General features: G+C 50.6%; 1 protein-coding gene across 1 annotated transcript in view; it reads right to left on the bottom strand.

Annotated features, from left to right (window-relative positions):
- The window catches only part of ankrd44 (ankyrin repeat domain 44), a 33,899-nt gene extending 17,942 nt beyond the window's left edge, over nt 1-15,957 (bottom strand). The window contains exons 1-11 of the mRNA XM_064329846.1: nt 15,421-15,957; nt 8,427-8,510; nt 6,720-6,798; nt 6,120-6,190; nt 5,251-5,451; nt 3,980-4,067; nt 3,378-3,520; nt 2,568-2,780; nt 1,944-2,022; nt 487-601; nt 150-232 (exon numbers count right to left, since the gene is read on the bottom strand). Coding sequence (XP_064185916.1) covers nt 150-232; nt 487-601; nt 1,944-2,022; nt 2,568-2,780; nt 3,378-3,520; nt 3,980-4,067; nt 5,251-5,451; nt 6,120-6,190; nt 6,720-6,798; nt 8,427-8,510; nt 15,421-15,447 — 1,183 coding nt within the window. The 5' untranslated portion in view covers nt 15,448-15,957. The remainder of the gene's footprint in view (nt 1-149; nt 233-486; nt 602-1,943; nt 2,023-2,567; nt 2,781-3,377; nt 3,521-3,979; nt 4,068-5,250; nt 5,452-6,119; nt 6,191-6,719; nt 6,799-8,426; nt 8,511-15,420) is intronic.
- Between the last annotated feature and the right edge of the window lie 5,133 nt (nt 15,958-21,090).

Genomic DNA, 21,090 nt, shown 5'->3' with positions numbered 1-21,090 from the left:
TGTGGCCAGGTTGACCTTGCTGGTGCGTGACCAGACGACCTTCAAACAGCAAACGGCCGTAGAACTTCTGATTACAGGAAGTGAGCAGCGCCTGGTTAAAGCCCCGCCCATCGTCAGCCTCTGGGCCCCTCCCCCTTCTCCCCGGGTACCTGAGGAGAGGAGCTTCCGGCAGCAGTCGGCGTGGGCGTTGAGGGCGGCCAGGTGGAGGGGGAACATTCCGTGCACCCCCCGCCTGGGAAGAGCAGGGAAACGGAGGATTGAACAAAGGATTTAAGGGGGCGGGGCAAAGGGAAGGACAGCCAATAGAAATCAAAAAGGGGCGGGGAAAATGGGGAAGAGGAGTGAAGAGAACGTGAAGGTAAGAGAGGATAACATCACTGCATTATAAGAGAAAACAAATCACTCAATAATAAAAGTATCAATGAATGACTAAAACATACAGAAAATAGGAACACAAAACAGGAACAGATAAACAGGCTGTCAGACCTGGTGCAGTCGGCTCCACTGGTGATGAGGGTGTTGATGAGCAGCTCGTGGCCGTAGCGAGCAGCGATGTGGAGCGGGGTGTTACCGTCCTTATCCACACTGTCTATCTCCCCCCCTACAACACACACACACACACACACACACACATTATCACACACCGCTAACACAGCACACACATTATCACACATTACATTACATTACATTATAGGTTCTTAGCAGACGCTCTTATCCAGAGCGACTTACAACAAGTGCATTACAAAACTCGGAGACAAGCGCTTTACAACATTCCTGCAAGAGAGCTACAATAGGTATAACTTTGCTTAGGTATAAGTGTGAATTGTACACCCTATTTTTTTTTTTTTTTTTTTTTTTTTTTTTTTTTTTTTAGAAAAAAATGTTAGAGGGTAGTGGGGGGTGATGAGGTGAGATGTAGCTTGAAGAGGTGAGTCTTCAGTCTACGTTTGAAGACGGCCAGGGTCTCTGCTGTTCTGACTTGCACAGGAAGGTCATTCCACCACCGTGGGGCTAGAACAGACAGGAGGCGTGACCGGGTGCTGGTGCGAGCCGGGGCAGGGACCAGGCGACATGTGGCAGCAGAACGGAGAGGTCTAGCTGGGGTGTAGGGTCTGATGAGTTGACGTAGATAGGGAGGGGCTGACCCCCTGGCTGCTTTGAAGGCAAGCACTAATGTTTTAAATTTGATGCACACCACTAACACAGCACACACATTATCACACACCACTTATCCGTTATCACACACCACTTATCCAACACACACACACATTATCACACACCACTTGTCCAACACACACACATTATCACACACCACTTACCCAACACACATACATTATCACACACCACTAACACAGCACACACATTATCACACACCACTAACACAGCACACACACATTATCACACACCACTAACACAGCACACACATTATCACACACCACTTATCCAACACACACACACATTATCACACACCACTTACACAACACACACACATTATCACACACCACTTACACAACACACACACATTATCACACACCACTTACCCAACACACACATACACACACACACACATTATCACACACCGCTAACACAGCACACACATTATCACACACCACTAACACAGCACACACACATTATCACACACCACTTACCCAACACACACACATCATCACACACCACTAACACAGCACACACACATTATCACACACCATTTATCCAACACACACACACACACACACACATTATCACACACCGCTAACACAGCACACACATTATCACACGCCACTAACACAGCACACACACATTATCACACACCACTTACCCAACACACACACATTATCACACACCACGTGTCCTGATTGGGAATAGAACCTGCAACCTTAGGGTCACAAGCCCAGTTCCCTGCCCAGTATGATACACAGCACACAGTAGGTTTGCGGCCTCACCATTCTGGATCAGAGTCTGGGATCGAGTGAAGCGCCCATGGACCGCGGTCATGTGGAGAGGGCTTTTACCATCCCGACTCTGAGAGAGAGAGAGAGAGGAGGGAGGGAGGGAGGAGGGAGCGAGGGAGAGAGAGAGGGAGGGAGAGGGAGGGGAGGGAGGGAGGGAGGGAGGGAGGGAGGGAGGGAGGGAGGGAGAGAGGGCGGGGGAGGGGGTAGGGGAGGGAGCAGAGAAGAGAAAGAGAGGGAGGGAGGGGGGTAGGGGGAGAGAGCAGAGAAGAGAGAGGGAGAGAGGGAGGGGGGTAGGGGGAGAGAGCAGAGAAGAGAGAGGGAGAGAGGGAGGGGGGTAGGGGAGAGAGCAGAGAAGAGAGAGAGAGGGAGGGAGGGGGGTAGGGGGAGAGAGCAGAGAAGAGAGAGAGAGAGGGACAGAGAGAGGGCAGGAGAGACAAGAAGGGAAAGGGGGGGAGAGACAGAAAGGAAGAGAGAGGGGTGGAGGGAAGGGAAGAGAGAGAGAGAGGGAGAAATTCAACACAAGCTCAGTGGGTATCAGAGTGATGAAGGCAGTTGGGGGGGCATTTAGATCCAACGGATTTACAATAAGGGGGGGGGAGGGGGGGGGGCGCCCACCTGCACGTTGACGTCGGCGCCGTTGTTGACCAGGAACTCGAGGCAGAGGGCGCCGTGCGTGGACGCGGCGGCGAAGTGCAGCGGGGTGAAGCCCTTGTTGTTGGGCTGGCTGACGTTGGCGCCGTAGTCGATGAGCTCGTTCACCACGGCGTCCTGCCCGTTAAAGCAGGCCACGTGCAGCGCTGTGTTCCCGAAGGCGTTGGCCTCGTCGATCTGAGACACACACACACACACACACACACACACACGCATGAGTACACACACACACACACACACACACACACGCACGCACGCATGAGTACACACACACACACACACACACACACGCACGCATGAGTACACACACACACACACACACACACACACGCACGCACGCACGCATGAGTACACACACAACACACACACACACACACACGCACGCACGCATGAGTACACACACACACACACACACACGCATGAGTACACACACACACACACACACACACATAAGTACACACACACACACACACACACGCACGCATGAGTACACACACACACACGCACGCAGACACACACGCATAAGTACACACACATACACGTAAGTACACACACATACGCAAAAGTACACACACACACACGCATAAGTACACACGCGCATGCACGCAGACACACACGCACACAGACAGACACTATATATATATATATATATATATGTATATATATATAAAGCCCTATATGTGTAGTATGTGCATGCAGAATATGTGAATGGACCTGTATTTAGCAGCGTGCCCCGCCCCACCCCTGTGCAGTGGGCTGTGATTGGCTGAGTACCTCGACTGACAGGTTGAGAAGGTGCTTCACCACGGCGATGCGGCCGTTGGAGGCGGCGGCGTGGAGGGGCGTGTACCCGCGCTTGTCCTTGCAGCTAATCTCCGCCCCCTGGCTGACCAGCAGACACACCACGTCCAGGTGACCTGCAGGAACGCACACCAGGAACCCATAATCTGTAATGTTAACCTGTAATGTTTACTTCAGCTCAAGAGACTGGTGTGTGTGACTGGTATTTGTAGTCCTATAATGTTTACTTTAACCCCAGTGACAGTTGTGTGTGACTGGTATTTGTAGTCCTGTAATGTAACTTTAACTCCAGTGACTGGTATTTGTAGTCCTGTAATGTAACTGTAACTCCAGTGACTGGTATTTGTAGTCCTGTAACGTAACTTTAACTCCAGTGACTGGTATTTGTAGTCCTGTAATGTAACTTTAACTCCAGTGACTGGTATTTGTAGTCCTGTAACGTAACTTTAACTCCAGTGACTGGTATTTGTAGTCCTGTAATGTAACTTTAACTCCAGTGACTGGTATTTGTAGTCCTGTAATGTAACTTTAACTCCAGTGACTGGTATTTGTAGTCCAGACGGCGGCAGGCTCACCCATGTAGGCGGCCCAGTGCAGCGCGCGGCCGTCCTTCTTGTCGAAGGCGTTGATGTTGGCCCCCTTCGCCAGGAGGAGGCTCACCATCTGGGAGAGAGAGAGAGAGACAGACGCACAGAGAGTCTGTAACGGCTCACACGGTCACTCGCGACCGGGCGTGTGAGTCACTGTCTGCTGGCCACAGTGCAGGATATCTGACCCCCTGACCTGTCCTCGCTGGCGTCTGAGCCTCTGAGTATCAGTGTGTGAAAGCGTCAGCTCCGCATGACGGAAAGTCACCTGACTGCGTGTTGCAGTACCTCAGTGTGCCCGGTGAGGGCAGTGTGGTGCAGTACCTCAGTGTGTCCAATGGGGGCGGTAGAGTGCAGTACCTCAGTGTGCCCAGTGAGGGCAGTGTGGTGCAATACCTCAGTGTACCCATTGGGGGCGGTAGAGTGCAGTACCTCAGTGTGCCCGGTGGGGGCGGCGTGGTGCAGTACCTCAGTGTGCCCAGTGGGGGCAGTGTGGTGCAGTACCTCAGTGTGCCCGGTGGGGGCGGCGTGGTGCAGTACCTCAGTGTGCCCAGTGGGGGCAGTGTGGTGCAGTACCTCAGTGTGTTGGTTGGGGGCGGTAGAGTGCAGTACCTCAGTGTGCCCGGTGGGGGCGGTGTGGTGCAGTACCTCAGTGTGCCCGGTGGGGGCAGTGTGGTGCAGTACCTCAGTGTGCCCGGTGGGGGCGGTAGAGTGCAGTACCTCAGTGTGCCCGGCGGGGGCAGTGTGGTGCAGTACCTCAGTGTGCCCGTTGGGCGCGGTAGAGGGCAGTACCTCAGTGTGCCCGGTGGGGGCAGTGTGGTGCAGTACCTCAGTGTGCCCGTTGGGAGCGGTAGAGGACAGTACCTCAGTATGCCCAGTGGGGGCAGTGTGGTGCAGTACCTCAGTGTGCCCATTGAGGGCGGCGTGGTGCAGTACCTCAGTGTGCCCAGTGAGGGCAGTGTGGTGTAGTACCTCAGTGTGCCCGACGGGGCAGTGTGGTGCAGTACCTCAGTGTGCCCATTGAGGGCGGCGTGATGCAGTACCTCAGTGTGCCCAGTGAGGGCGGTAGAGTGCAGTACCTCAGTGTGCCCGGTGAGGGCAGTGTGGTGCAGTACCTCAGTGTGCCCAGTGAGGGCAGTGTGGTGCAGTACCTCAGTGTGCCCGGTGGGGGCAGTGTGGTGCAGTACCTCAGTGTGCCCAGTGAGGGCAGTGTGGTGCAGTACCTCAGTGTGCCCAGTGGGGGCAGTGTGGTGCAGTACCTCAGTGTGCCCGTTGAGGGCGGCGTGGTGCAGGGCGGTCCGCCCGCCGCGGTCCGACACGTTGACGCTGCTCAGCAGCGGGATGATGACCTCGGCGCAGCGGAGGGCCTTGTTGGCGGCCGCCACGTGCAGCGGCGTCTGCCAGTTCTTGTCCCGCGCGTTCACGTCCGCCGAGTGGCGGATCAGCACCCGCACCGCCTCCTGCCGCACACGACACGCCACACACACGCGTGAGACATGGGTACCAACCTAACCCCCCACACTGGGACACCAACCACACACCACACAGGACACAACTACGCGCCACGGTACACCACCTCACACAACAAAGGTACACCACCGCACACCACGGGTACACCAACATACACCCCACACACACCGGTACACCAACCTACACGCCACACACACACACTCGGGTACACCAACATACACGCCACACACACGGGTACACCAACAAACACACCACACACAGGGTACACCAACCTACACACCACACACACGGGTACACCAACATACACGCCACACACACGGGTACACCAACAAACACAACACACACACGCAAAACATAATTTTCCCCAAAGCAATTTTCACAAGTCAGGCAGGTACAATTTTAATCACATGGAAAAAGCATGATCCTAAGACTGCACTATTATTAATTAAATAGTGATTTCAATATGAATTTGTGGAACATCCATAGTGTGTGTGTGTGTGTGTGCGTGAGTGTGTGTGTGTGTGTGGTGTGTGTGTGTGTGTGTGTGGTGTGTGCGTGCGTGTGTGTGTGTGTGTGCGTTTGCAGGCAGTGTGTGTGTGTGTGTGTGTGTGTGCGTTTGTGTGTGTCTGCGCTTGCGGGCACGCTTGGCGCTGCCCACCTCACTGCGGGATGCCACGGCGCGGTGCAGAGGGGTCAGCCACATGTTGTCTTTGGCATTGACACGGGCCCCTACACAACAGGAGACAGAGACAGTAACACAGTTATTAACACAGCCCATACCTCCTCAGAGAAGAGCTTCTCCGCCTGCGCTATTCTGAACATTCAGAGCACATGCGCTCAACCAGCTTTTATAGATAATAAAACCTTTCAAATGCTTTAAGGCGCAATATAACAAATACGTGATTAGAATGTTAACTGAAGAAAAGAATTCTTAACTGAACATTCTAATGCCAATGTCATAATCACTACTGGTGAACTGAAAGCAGCGGAGTTCTAGAACACTACTGAGAATTTTGAAGGAAACATTGCAAAAAACCTGCACTTCAGAGGGATAAACAACTTAAACTGCCCAAGTTGCTGCCATATCTAACCACAGAAATTGAGGTGGTTCCCTAACTGACTTAAGATTTAAACTGAACTACCAACAGCTGAGGCGGACACAGCCCTGTACCAGGCTGATATAGCAAGACCTGCGTGAGGAAGTGAGGAGGAGGGAAGAGAGGAGAGACAGAATAAAAAAAGAGGGGTGAGAGCGCACCGGAGAGAATGAGCAGCTCCGTGATCTCAGCATCACCGAGGAACGCTGCAGCGTGGAGCGGAGTACGCTTCTCTGCATCCTGAGAGAGAGAGAGAGAGAGAGGGGAGGGGAGGGGGTGAGAGAAGGAGAGAGGAGAGAGAGCAGAGGAGAGAGGAGGGGAGAGAGAGATAAAGAGAGAGAGAAAGACGGGGAGAAGGAGGGGGAGATGGGGATGAGAGGGAGAGAGAGAGACAGAGAGAGAGATAAAGGGAGAAAGAGAGAGGGGAGGGTAGAGAGAGAGGGAAGACAGGGAGAGGGAGAGAGAAGGGGAGACAGATAGAGAGAGAGAAAGAGAGAGGAGGGGAGTGAGAGGGAAAGAGACAGAAAGATGGAAATAGAGAAGGGAGAGAGAGAGTGGAGAGGGAAGAGGGTGTGAGAGAGAGAAAAATAGAGATATGATGCAGATTGGAGAGAGAGAGAGAGAGAGAGAGAGAGAGGAGGGGTCATTGAGTCACCGCCGGGCACAGACGTACATCAACCCACAAGATAATCACAAAAATGTGTTTTCAGGAAAAAATATACCCATGAGTGATTTTCTGCTTTTTAAATTTCCAAAAACGATGCTCTACCAGCAAATAAGCACCTAGGAAGTCCCGCCAAATGAATATCTCATTTGCACTTCCGATCTTTTCATAAATTCTGCTCATTTACGAATATTGTACGATCCCATCGTTAGTACAGAAATAAAATTAATATTAAAAACTGGCCCTGAAAACAGACAAAATTGAACAGATTTGTTAGAAAAAATGAAGGAACAAGATACAGTGTGAGAGTCGGGTGAGAAAAGAGCCTTTGCAATATTCAGTATTAGTCCTTGTCTCCATGCTGTGCGCCTCTCAGTGTTCCTGTGCCTGCGTCCTGCGTCTCCTGTCTCGTGCTCTCTGCGTCTCCGTGTTCTCCTGTGTCTCTGGTCTCCTGTGCCTCTCCTGCATTTCCTGCGTTCTCCTGTGTTCTCCGCGTTCCTGTCTCCCTGCATCTCCGCGTTCTCCTGTGTTCTCCTGCGTCTCCTGCGTTCTCCCTGTGCTCTCCGTCTCCCTGCGTTCTCCTGTTCTCCGTGTTCTCCCTGCGTTCTCCCTGCGTTCTCTCTGCGCTCTCTCTGCGCTCTCCCTGCGTTCTCCCTGTGTTCCCTGTTCTCCCTGCGTTTTTCCTGCGTTCTCCCTGCGTTCTCCCTGTGCTCTCTCCCTGCGTTCTCCCTGCGTTCTCTCTGCTTCCTGCGCTCTCCTCGTTTCCTGCGCCTCCTGGTCTCCTGCGCCTCCTGCGTTCTCCCTGTGCTCTTACGCCAGCTCATCTCAGCGCTTCTCTGCGCACCATCGCTGCCGCTCTCCCACATCCCGCCCCGCCCGCTGAGCAAACAGAGGCTGGCGGTGCCCATCGGCATTCTGGGAATTGTGCGGGAGGCAGCCACGGCACGGGCCTGACGCTGGGCTCAAACGCGTTGCGTCACGTTCGTCTGGCAGACGCTTTCATCCAAAGCGACTGAACAATAAGCGCATGCCGAAGGTCACAGGAGCACCTGCACAACACCGGCCCCATAAGGCACAGGACCCATAAGGCACAGGACCCATTCTGCGGAAGCCAAAGGTGGGTTTGTGGGCGAGTACGGAATGCTCGGCTAAGATGGACGACAGGCGGCTGGGGGGGGGGCGGGTGAACAGACAGAGCTCTTACCAGCGTGTTGATGTCCTCGGATTTGTAGATGAGCATACGGATCTCCTCAGGGTCTCCATGGAAAATGGCCTGGATTAGGGGAGGCTGGGGGGGGGGGGGGGGTCGGGGGGCAGGGGGGGTCAGGGGTGGGCACAGCTCACGATTAGTCACAACCCAGGACGGCCATTACAAAGCATTTGACATTCAAATTTTTCTACAGCTTCCAAGGTCACACATTCAAATGTCCTAAACCCACTCTCCCCGCCCCTGACCCCCCCTCTGTCACTCAGCGGTCAAACGCCGATGCCGAAACTTGATCTGGAGCGATAGCGAACGCAGCCTCTCCTCCACCGGGCCGCACTTTCAAAACGACCAACCCCGCCCACCTCCCGCCCAATCGCTAACGGACGACCGCCATCCTCGCTCGTCCCGACCGCGAGCAGGAAACGGAGCGCCGTCTGTTTTCCCCCCACGTCCACCCTGTTTACACATCACACCAAAAACAAGCACCTGCTCTCAGGCCTCCAATGCAAATGCGACATCATAGCCTTCAGCCATCAACTGCAGATCATGCGACACGAAGGTCATATTTCAGGAGACCTCCGCTGATGAAGTCTACACATCTGTGCTCGATTACCCCTCCTTGCACTGCCTACAGGAGAGCGACTGAATCGCAATCGATTAGTCTGGACTGAGGCAGCAATCATCGAGGCAACATTCATTCAGACAGTTCTGACTGTTTTTTAAAAAGGCATCGCATCGACAGTTCCGACCAAAAAGGCAAACAAGCTGTTGGTGTTCAGAGAGGAAGTCACAGACAAAGGATAATGTTCTAGGGTGACCTTGATGAACAGAATATCCAGTCTGGTCAGCCCACTGTGCATTTCAGAAAAGGATCAGATGGGGTGAAGTGCAGTTACAAAGTATCGACACGATAATCGCCATGGCTGCAGACCACATGTCGAGGCATCCAGTCAGAATCAGATACAGAACCAGGACATTTTTTTTCTTCTCTAGTTCAGACTGGAAGTGATCAGTTCACAGTCTAACAGGATTAGGGTTTAAACACGGACACCGTTTCTAGTTTTTTTGTTGTTGTTTTGTTTCTCTGAAGGGATTTGGAACCTCTCAGGAGGACACACACATCACCGCGGCAACAGCGTCTCACTTCCTGCCCCTCCCTCCGCCCTACCCCCTACGTCTCTTCTTCCTCTCTCTCTCTCTTTCTCTCTCCTTCTCAGAAGTGACAAGAGGAAGCCCAAACTACGTTTTCGCTTCCTCTCTCTCTCTCACACGCGCACACACACACACACACACACAACCTGGCGTAGAGGAATGACTCATCTCTCCCCTTCAACGTTTCGGTCTGACAGGGTGAGAAGGCGCTTGGGCCCAATATGACCATATTTGTTCACTAATGATCCAGGAGGAGCGCAGCGAAACCTCACCTCAGCGAAACGCTTTGGATAAAAGCGCTATATAAAAATAAATGCAATCCATTCACCCCAGCTGCTCCTGTGTGGCTGTAGTGACTGTGTGACTGATTAGGGGGGACAGGTGGAAGGCAGGGATTGATCAGGGTTGTTCTCAACCAGGTTTCATTCATACTGAACCTCTTATCTGTTTAAACAGGAAGTTCCACCAGCGCAGACCCGTTGCAATATAGACCGTTTGGGGAAGGCGCAAGGGGAGCGTGACATATACAGAACAGGGCTACCAGCAAAGCTGCAATGTCACCGACACACTGAATGTGAGCAGCAGGAAGAGCCACATTGTCTGTCTGTCTGTCTGTCTCACTCACACACACACAAACGCACGCAGACGCATACACACACACAAACACACAGGTGTATCTACACACACAGACAAACCCCCCCCCCCCACACACACACACACACACACACACACATACACGTGCAAGAACCAAGACATCTTGCCCCAGGAACCTGCTGCCCCCCTCTCCCTCCCCAGTCCCCAGGAAGCCCAAACTCCTGCCACACCTGGACCTTTCAGTGAAGACAACGGCTGATGCAGAGAAGACCTCATAATCAAACCGTGAAAAATGGATGAAGGTTCTGGAATGGCTGCCACAGTCCCCAGACTGGAATATTATAAATGGACTGCATTTATATAGCGCTTTTATCCAAAGCGCTTTACAACTGATGCCTCTCATTCGCCAGAGCAGTTAGGGGTTAGGTGTCTTGCTCAAGGACACTTTGACATGCCCAGGGCGGGGTTTGAACCAGCAACCCTCCGACTGCCAGACAATCGGTCTTACCTCCTGAGCTATGTCGCCCATATAATCGAAAGGCCTGCAGGGAGAACGCAAACACGCAGCGCGTGCGAGGGCAGCTACGGGCATTTCTGCGCCAGGGGAATTCTGCAAGGAAGAGCGGGAAAAAATTCCGAAGACAAAAAACACGGAATGACTAAGCTGGCTGGAGGACACGTTTGTAAGCAGTGATCCAGCAGAGGAGGCGTTGGTTTAAGTACAAACTGACAGGGTTCCAAACTTCTGCAAACACCACGTTCACTTTATTAGTCTTAATCTGTAATAAATTTTAAAAAAATAGTAATCATGCGTTCAAAATTTGTAGAAAGATGTCACGTTTAACTTTGCACTGAGCAGAGGTCAGGTCAATTTCAGTTCACTAAAGATTCATTGTAAGGCACACTTTGACCAGTGTTGCTGTATGAACACATACAGGAATTGCAACACAAAAATGCACAACAGGAAAACACAGGCGCGCACACACACACAATCACACTCACACAGGTGCACACACATGCACACACACACAAGTACGCGCAGACATGCCCATGCACACACACACACAATCACACTCACACAGGCGCACACACACACACACACACACTCTCACACACCTACACACACACACACTCACACACACACGCAGAGCAGCTGACTGTTGGCCCAGTCACAGCGTTCACATCTGTAAGATGACAGCATTATGGGGACACGGAGGCAGGGACACCAGGGGAGCGGAGGTCAGCCAGTTAGGACGCTCGCCATCTCGAACGAGCACATTCCCCCAAACGCCGCACTACTTTCTCACTGACAAACAAACCTTCCAAACACAGGGCCCATTGTTACCACACACAACGCCCCCCCCCCCCTTCCCTACTCTCACAGCCAATGACTGGGCCGCAAAAGCCCCTTTCCTCCAATAGGGCGGCGGAATTCTCCCAACCATCCAATGAGCACAGATCAAGCTCCGCCCCCCCCCTCTACGCTACAGCCAATCTTTCGTTTCCTCAGGGGCCAATGAAATGCTGCACATACCACAAGGTCTTCCCCTCGCAACTCTGGTCTTTCTGGCTTGACTTCAGTGACTTCCGTTCCATCAGATAATCGCTGTTTTCATTCCACAAACACAGGATCCCAAATAGTGGCGGCCTGACCTACTCATCCCAGCTCACAAAAGAAGGAATATCTGCTTGCTGCAGTCCCCGCAAGTCAGGTGCCAGGAGCTGTGTGTGTGTGTGTGCGCCTGTGTGAGTGTGTGTGTGCATGTGTGTGTGCCTGTGTGAGTGTGATTGTGTGTGTGTGTGTGCTGCTCTGCTCCACAACTCTCCCCCCTCATAATATGGAAAAGTAGCGCTAGTTGTGCGCTACTATAAGTGAATTGGAAAATCAGCATTTTTTCTGCACGTGACCACAGGGAATGTGTGTGTATGTGTGTGTGTGTGTGTGTGTGTGTGTGTCTGTGCGTGTATGTGTGTGTGTGTGTGTGTGTCTGTGCGTGTATGTGTGTGTGTGTGTGTGTGTGTGTGTGTGTGTGTCTGGGCGTGTGTGTGTGTGTCTGTGCGTGTATGTGGGTGTGTGTCAGTGTTCAAGGTTTTCTACTGACAATCTCAACGCAGGAAATACAGCTTTAAAAATAAGATTGGAAAAAAACAGGAAGGACACATACATCACCGAGACTCAAAAACAGACACACAGACACACACACACACACACACACCCTATATTTCTGTGTTGGTGAACTCTTCAGTGAAGTGCCCACAGGGACAGAGAGAAGGAGGGAGAACAAGAAAGAGACAGTGAGAGAGAAAGAGAAGAAAGTGAGAGAAAGAGAGAGAAGGAGAGAGAGAGACGTCAAGACCAAACAACTTCCTGTGCTGTTCCTCTTTGTCTCATAGCCCACGCTGCACCAGGCTGGACACTCTCTGCGCTGGTACAGACACACGGTGGTGTCTGCTTCCTGACTGCCGAACGGAAGCGCACACACACACACACGCACGTGTGTCACGCCTGGTACGCAGACGCGCAGTCTCAGACAGCCCCGCGAATGGCGCGCAGCTGACTGCGACTGCGCAGATGCCCAGCGATGCGCCGATAATGACACATCATCTTAAAACGTAGCTGCGCTCTCTCTCTCTCTCACACACACACACTCACTCACACACACACACACACACGCTCACTCACGCACACACACGCACACACACTCACTCACACACACACACACACACACACACACACACACACGCTCACTCACGCACACACACGCACACACACTCACTCACACACACACACACACACGCACACACACACAGCGCCTTGCTACACCCATGTGCTTTCCCATGCCCTCTGACCCCTCAAGACGCGCTTCCTGTCGCAGTTGCCCCTGACGCCCCACGGGCCCCTCCCTCTGGTGCTGGGGAGCCTGAAACCACACTAGAGCTGTGCTCTCTCTCTCTCTCTCACACACACACACACACACACACACACACACACACACACACACACACACACACACACTGAGAGCACGCCGAGATGCTACACTAAACACAGAGCTGCTCGCTGCTGAAAAAGACCACACACACACTCATCACACACACTTATCACACACATCAGACATACACATCATACACACTCATCACACACTTATCACACACACATCATACACTTATCACACACACACCAGACATACACATCAAACACACATCACACACTTATCACACACACATATCACATACATCAGACATAGACATCATACACACAACACACACACTAATCACGCACACTCATCACACACACATCAGACACACACAACACACACACTCATCACACACTTATCACAGACACACATCACACACTCATCACACACACACAAGAGGAAGACAGTGATAGATCAAAGGTGCAATTTATGGGGGGGGGGGGGGGATAGGGGGATTACAACCCACCCCCAATATTACTAACAGCCCAGATAATATGGCAAGATGATGAGAAAAATAATATCATATAATAAAGATGGGGATTTCATGTTGTGATTGGGATACAGAAGACAGAAGTATTCCCCCATTGCAGCTGACCACTTCACAGCCTTTCTTTAAAATAAATTATTCCGGGGGAGGGAGGTGGGCTGGGGTCGACCCCCGGGTCCGCTGGAGGGTCCATGCATTTCAACCCCCCCCCCCCAATATCCAAACTAAATGTACGCTCTGGATGGATATGATAGAAAAAGGGATGGGTGGATGGATGGATGGATAGATGGATGAGGACCGTGAGGATGAGAAAGAGGAAATTAGTCGTTCTCTGGCTAAATAACGTTGCTAAGCAATTGTTTTAGATTAGCCAAGCCACACTAAGTGATTTGTGTTGGGGGGGGGGGGCAAAAAGATGAAAAGTGATCAGTACAACAGCTGTGCTCTCGAGAGCAGAGGACCACTGTGTACTTGCTCAGTTTTTTATGACAGGGCAACAGTGGAGGAACAGCAATTTAAGGCTTTTAATTTGAGATATAGGCCAATTAATAAATGTTTAGGCTACGACCTTCACACAGCTAAGACTTCAGACCGGGATGAGAGTGGTAGTTAATTTTTAATTATTTTTCCAAGAGGAATGTTAATATGCGTATAAACAATTCTTCCCCATTTTGTTTGTGCCTTCCGTTTACGTTCGGTATAAGCAGTATTTTTTGTCTGTTGAGGAAGAGTGCAGGAAGTTGTTCTAGTTTTGGCCGTCGGCAACCTCCGCCGCTCCTCGTTTTCAATCGCTAAAATCTAGAAATTAACACCAAAACAACAAAAAAATATGACTCTAAACAGTCGTTTTCACAGCTCCAGACCAGAGAGAGGGTCAACCCGTCCCTTAAAAATGGGGGTAATGTAACACGTCCGCTTAACAGAAGAACAGTTCTGCAATTTGCTAAAATGACAGCAGAACATTTTGGTGTTCGTTCTTCTAACTTTGCACCCATGAGAACCAATTTTCTGTTGTTGACAGGATTATCCCGGGCAAACTAAGCAGACGCGTTTGCCGATTGTATCTCTGAGTTGGACAGTTTAAAAAAAAAAAAATTAAATAAGAAAATAGCGAGACGAAAGAGGAACTTGCAGTGCTGACAATCCATCGCAACCAGCCAATTCAGAACCGTAAAAAATCCTAGAAAGAGGCAAGCAATACTTGTTAATACAAGTCTGAGCGCAACGATGACATACTACGCTGTTAGCTGATATTTTTTTGGCGCTGGGATGGTGCAGCACAGTGTACGTCGGTCCGTCTATTGATGAACTGTCAAGTGTTGCATGGAACGAACGACAGAAGAAAATAAGGCGAAAACAGAACTAGAGACGGAAGCAGAGAGCTTCACCAGACGATCGCAGTAACCCGGAATCCGCTGTCATAATTTTAAGACCGTACACAGAACAAAGCAAACCGAACTAAAAATACAACAAACAAACAAAAAAAAAGATATGCTCGCATCACAATCTCTGAACGACCCAGACGTCACATCGCAGTTGCGCCAAATACCTCAAATAACGGACCACAACTCCACAGCGGGCACCATAAAAAAAAGCTCTTGCGAGCTTAGCTAGCAGGGTGAATTCTTTCTTTTTTTCTTATCAAGTATGCAAAAATCACAGAACGCCCGAAATCCATCAAAATGCAACCTCTCCTTCCACGATGTGTACCATGGGGTCCAAGACAAGCCTAAACTAGCTAGCTAACCCGTCACTGTTTGCAGCTTCCTTGCAAAAACCTTACCTGGTCGATGAGTTTCAGAACAGCCATATCGCGGTCAGCTTAAATGGCACATCCAAGATCTTATCGCGCAAAAATAAAAATATATAAAATAATTGCCCGCTTGCAAGCCAGTGCGTGTATGAAATATCTGATTATTGACGTTAGCGCCTAAACTGTTTTGAAATAAGTATTCCGTGTCTTCAGCTAGCCAGTTATTTATGCTGATGCGAAGCAGATATTCTGGGCCCGGCTGTATCCTCAGCCTCAGCCGGCTCTACAGACGCTATCTGCGGCAGGCGAGATTCGCGGTAGCCGCTGTCACGCTGCGACGAGCGAGGAGGGAGGAGGGGCGGGAGGGAACGCTGCTCCGGCTGGTGTAAACACTCCGCATCTACAGCAGTCTCGCCCGGAGTCCCTCGCTCGCTCCGCCATACACTCGCGCAGAAATACACTCCCTCCTCCACTCTCAGAGTCCGCAGGTCTTCCTGTGCGTGCGCGCGAGTACGAGTGCACGGACTCGCAGATTGCACAGGAAGTTCATGCCTCTCTCTTTCTCCTCCACTCAGATGCACAGCCTTCCTGAGAGTCATCGTCGACTGTCAGCCCCGCTGACACCCAGAGCGCCCTCGCATTCACGCCCTCTTGCGGCCACTGGGGCGAATAACACCGTCAACGCGGTTCTGACATACAAGACAGGTGGGTCCTACTACGGTACGTCAACTGAATTGACACCATTTCCGACACCTTTTCTAATCTTTGTTGTCTAGGAGGATGCCACAACAGCATATACGACATTCCTACCTCCCTCATTTGAAAGCGAATGGAATGATTGAGTTGTAAATTACTCTCTAGTTCCTCATTGTTTTAACGTGCTGTGTGGACGTCCTCATTGTTTTAAAGTGATACGAGGGCAGGGTATTTAGCGTCACTGTTGGCCTTTCTCGCCCTGCTTGACACAATGACAGACAGTCTTCTCACAGACATATTTTTGCACCGTCAGCAGTTTCGTTTCATGCGTGCAGATGCAGTCATGGGACCAGGGAACTCAGACAGACTGCAGCATTCCTGAGGTTATTGTGTTTTGAGCTAGAAAACAGGAAGCCTCAGCCGCAGTGCACTTCTGTCTTGCGGAACTACGGAGGTGTAACTGCACGCGTGAACAGCGGCTAATCAGATATCAAGTACTACAGCCTGAATGTGAGGAGTGAGGGAGAGGTTTTTACTGCAGCATTATTTCACAAAGTGAGAAACATGGAGGGTAGAAAGTCCAGGACAATTAGAGGGGAATTAGAGGGGAATTTATTAAAATAAAACCAGCCCTCTTTTTTTGGATTTTTTGGACGGAGTGTAGCACAGTGGGTAAGGAACTGGGCTTGTAACCGAAAGGTTGCAGTTTCGATTCCCGGGTAAGGACACTGCCGTTGTACCCTTGAGCAAGGTACTTAACCGTAATTGCTTCAGTATATATCTAGCTGTATAAATGGATACAATGTAAAATGCTATGTTGTGTAAGTCGCTCTGGATAAGAGCGTCTGCTAAATGCCTGTAATGTAATGGATTATTGACACTGACTCTCAAACAGCATCAGATGGCTGTAGGGCTTCCCAACCCTGCTCCTGAAGATCTACCATCCTGTTGGTTTTCATTTCAGCCCTGATTTGGCACACCTCATTATACTAATTAGCAGCTCAAGGAGATCTCTAGCTGCTGAATGAGAAGTGCTTTGTTAGGGTTGGAGTGAAAACCTACAGGATGATAAATCTCCAGGAACAGGGTTGGGCAGCCCTGCTCTAGCTGTTGAATTAAGTGTGCTTTGTCAGGGTTGGAGTGAAAACCTACAGGATGATAAATCTCCAGGAACAGGGTTGGGCAGCCCTGCTCTAGCTGTTGAATGAAGTGTGCTTTTTTAGGGTTGGAGTGAAAACCTACAGGACAGTAGATCTCCAGGAACAGGGCTGGGCAGCCCTGCGTTACACAGACATTCGTGTCAAAGCCCCCAAGTGTGTAACTTCCTGTGTGAAAGCCTGGCGTGAAAAACTCTCAAATCCTCAATTCTCAGCTGTCCCTCCTTCAACAGTTTCAGGGCTACCCATGTTCTGGTGAGTGCCCAACGTGGGCTGTGAGGTAGCCACTTCCTGTACGAGCACACTTCCTCTTTTGGGGACAGATTTTAAAGAAGACGTGAAGTTTTACATTTTTTTTTTTTTACCTTAGACAAGATATGGCCCTGCATACAAATCTGAAATTGACTCGCATTTGCTAGAAAAATGAAGTTCACTTTGTTTAACACTTACGAGAACAGGTAATTCGGCCCAACAATGCTCGTCATTTTCCTAGCACTAAAGTGTACCTAGTGCTCAGGTTGCCTACAAACTAGATAGTATACAGCACCTGTTCTTGAAAACCCCCTGAGTTTCTACCTCTACTACATGACGTAGCAAGCTATTACATGCAGTGACTACTCTCTGTGTGGGGAAAAAAAAAAACTTTCTAGTATCTTCAGAATTTCCCTTTTGCCAATTTCCATTTGTCCTCTCATTCTACTAACAAAACAGAGAGAACCCGAGGAGGGTCCTTTTGTATTGTCCCAGGATGCTCAAATGAGCATTCCCAAACAAAACTGAAATTGTCATTCAGTTTAAGGACAAGGCCCTCCACAAACGTCCATCGCAGTGCTCAGACACAGACCCAGCTATCACTGCCAGCATAAAGAAAGGATTCTCCGTCGGCTGATAATCAAGAGAAATGCTCGCGGTTAACTCAAAGCGAGGATCGCCAGGCCCACAGAAAACTGGGTCAATGCGCGCGAGGCTTTTTACGCTGATCAGCGCAAAATCGGATTTAACGGACCCTTAAAGAAGGCCCGGTTTCCACGGTCCGGGTGGGCGTGGGGTGGGGGCGGGGGTGGGGGTAGGCGGGAGAACGGGCGCGGCCGAGCATGCTCAGTCGCGCCAGTCTGCTCTGGGCTGCGTCGTTTCGCTGATTCGCGCGGCGTAGGCGTCTTGCCGCCTCGGCCCACGGCAGGAAGGAGAAAGGCGGCGTTGACCGTCCCAGCGCTGGGGTAACTTCCCTTCCTACGCTTGCTGAGTCACTCAGTCAGGGCCCAAAGAATCTGGCTGGCAGTGTCTTCCAGGGCTTCTTGAATGAAGAAATCCAGTGGCCCTTACAGGCTACCCCCAAAACACACATACCCCCCAAACACATGTAAACACACACACCCCAACCACATGCACATACACCCCCCAAATATATGCACCCACACACACACACACACATACTCCCCAAACACACACACACATACACCCCAAACACATGCACACATGCACACACAGTCCTGTACTGCTATCCTTGTGAGGACTTCCCTTTGACTACATTCATTCCGTAACCTCTAACCCTAACCTTAACCTAATTGTAACCCTAACCATAAAACAGCCTCTTGACCTTGTGGGGACCAGCAGAAGGTCCCCACAAAGCATAATTTTCCTCATCTTTCAATCGTTGTGGGGACATTTGGTCCCCGCAAAGATAGTATTACAAGTTCACACATACCCCCCAAACACATGTAAACACACACACCCCAACCACATGCACATACACCCCCCAAATATATGCACCCACACACACACACACACATACTCCCCAAACACACACACACATACACCCCAAGCACATGCACACACAGTCCTGTACTGCTATCCTTGTGAGGACTTCCCTTTGACTACATTCATTCCGTAACCTCTAACCCTAACCTTAACCTAATTGTAACCCTAACCATAAAACAGCCTCTTGACCTTGTGGGGACCAGCAGAAGGTCCCCACAAAGCATAATTTTCCTCATCTTTCAATCGTTGTGGGGACATTTGGTCCCCGCAAAGATAGTATTACAAGTTCACACATACCCCCAAACACATGTAAACACACACACCCCAACCACATGCACATACACCCCCCAAATATATGCACCCACACACACACACACACATACTCCCCAAAACACACACACATACACCCCAAACACATGCACACATGCACACACAGTCCTGTACTGCTATCCTTGTGAGGACTTCCCTTTGACTACATTCATTCCGTAACCTCTAACCCTAACCTTAACCTAATTGTAACCCTAACCATAAAACAGCCTCTTGACCTTGTGGGGACCAGCAGAAGGTCCCCACAAAGCATAATTTTCCTCATCTTTCAATCGTTGTGGGGACATTTGGTCCCCGCAAAGATAGTATTACAAGTTCACACATACCCCCCAAACACATGTAAACACACACACCCCAACCACATGCACATACACCCCCCAAATATATGCACCCACACACACACACACACATACTCCCCAAACACACACACACATACACCCCAAACACATGCACACATGCACACACAGTCCTGTACTGCTATCCTTGTGAGGACTTCCCTTTGACTACATTCATTCCGTAACCTCTAACCCTAACCTTAACCTAATTGTAACCCTAACCATAAAACAGCCTCTTGACCTTGTGGGGACCAGCAGAAGGTCCCCACAAAGCATAATTTTCCTCATCTTTCAATCGTTGTGGGGACATTTGGTCCCCGCAAAGATAGTATTACAAGTTCACACACACACCCCAAACACATGTACACACACACACCTACACACCCCAAACTGGGCCATGTTCACCATGTGGGCTTCGGGCCGTTTTTCCGGTTTGACAGACACCGTCGGTCAAGGTGACCGTTCGGCTGCAGTGTGGTAGGGGTTTTAGCACAAAATACGCCCCCTTCGTCACCCATGTGGGCGCTACACTTTGGCAGGGGCTGAAGTAAGATTCTGCCTTTCACTGTGAAGTGGCCTAATACTGTGTTGAAAGGCAGTATATCGAAAGCAGTAGTCATTAAAATCCCGATAAAATAATTGAAAATGATCTTTGTCCAGAGAAGTCCTGGAGAGGCTAGCGTTTCTCAACTCTTCACATGTAACATTAAAATTCAGGATGAAGCAAAAACTGAAAACTCATCCAGACTGTGACAATGCACCCAGCTCACCAGCTCATGCAACACAATTTCTGAAGGTCACCTCTGGCGGTACAAGAAAAAAAAAAAAGAAGCACAAAAACAGAGTGGGTCGCGAGGTTGAGGGTAGCGAGATGCTGTTTGGTCTTGTGGGACCTAACAGTTAGCTACACCCCGCCGGGCGCAGTCCAAACACCGCCCCCCCCCCCCCCCCAAGGCCTGGAAAACAGATCACCCCCATCGCCCTCATCCAGACGCACAACAAAGAGCCCGCACTCGCCGCTGCACAGCGAGAGGACACCCGTTTGTTTTTCCGTTCTCTCTTCGCCTTGTTTTGTCTCGGCAGGGAAGCAGGAAGCGATAAAAAAAACAATACGCGAGATCACAGCGCCTTTCCTCTGGTCTCCGGTGGCTACCAGACGCACGCGCACACACGTCTCTCTCGCGGGAATCTGCAACGGCACTTTTCATCGAGGTCGCTTACCGTAGCCTTACATGCGCAGCTAGCGGCTTATTTTTGTCATCTTCGGCCATTTCACTGGGGACGGTGGAGTCTGCCTTCTTTTGCAAATACATATACCTTTATTACACGTTGTTACCACTTATCGAGGACAGAGACTCTCAAGAAGGGACTGCAACACTACCGAAATATGCTCACTTTGTTACGAACTGACGCAGTTCAACATAGTC

This window comes from Anguilla rostrata, chromosome 3, assembly GCF_018555375.3.
Source record: "Anguilla rostrata isolate EN2019 chromosome 3, ASM1855537v3, whole genome shotgun sequence".
Taxonomy (NCBI): Eukaryota; Metazoa; Chordata; class Actinopteri; order Anguilliformes; family Anguillidae; genus Anguilla; species Anguilla rostrata.
Note: the sequence above shows the minus strand (reverse complement) of the source record. Positions and strands in the feature narration are given on the sequence as shown.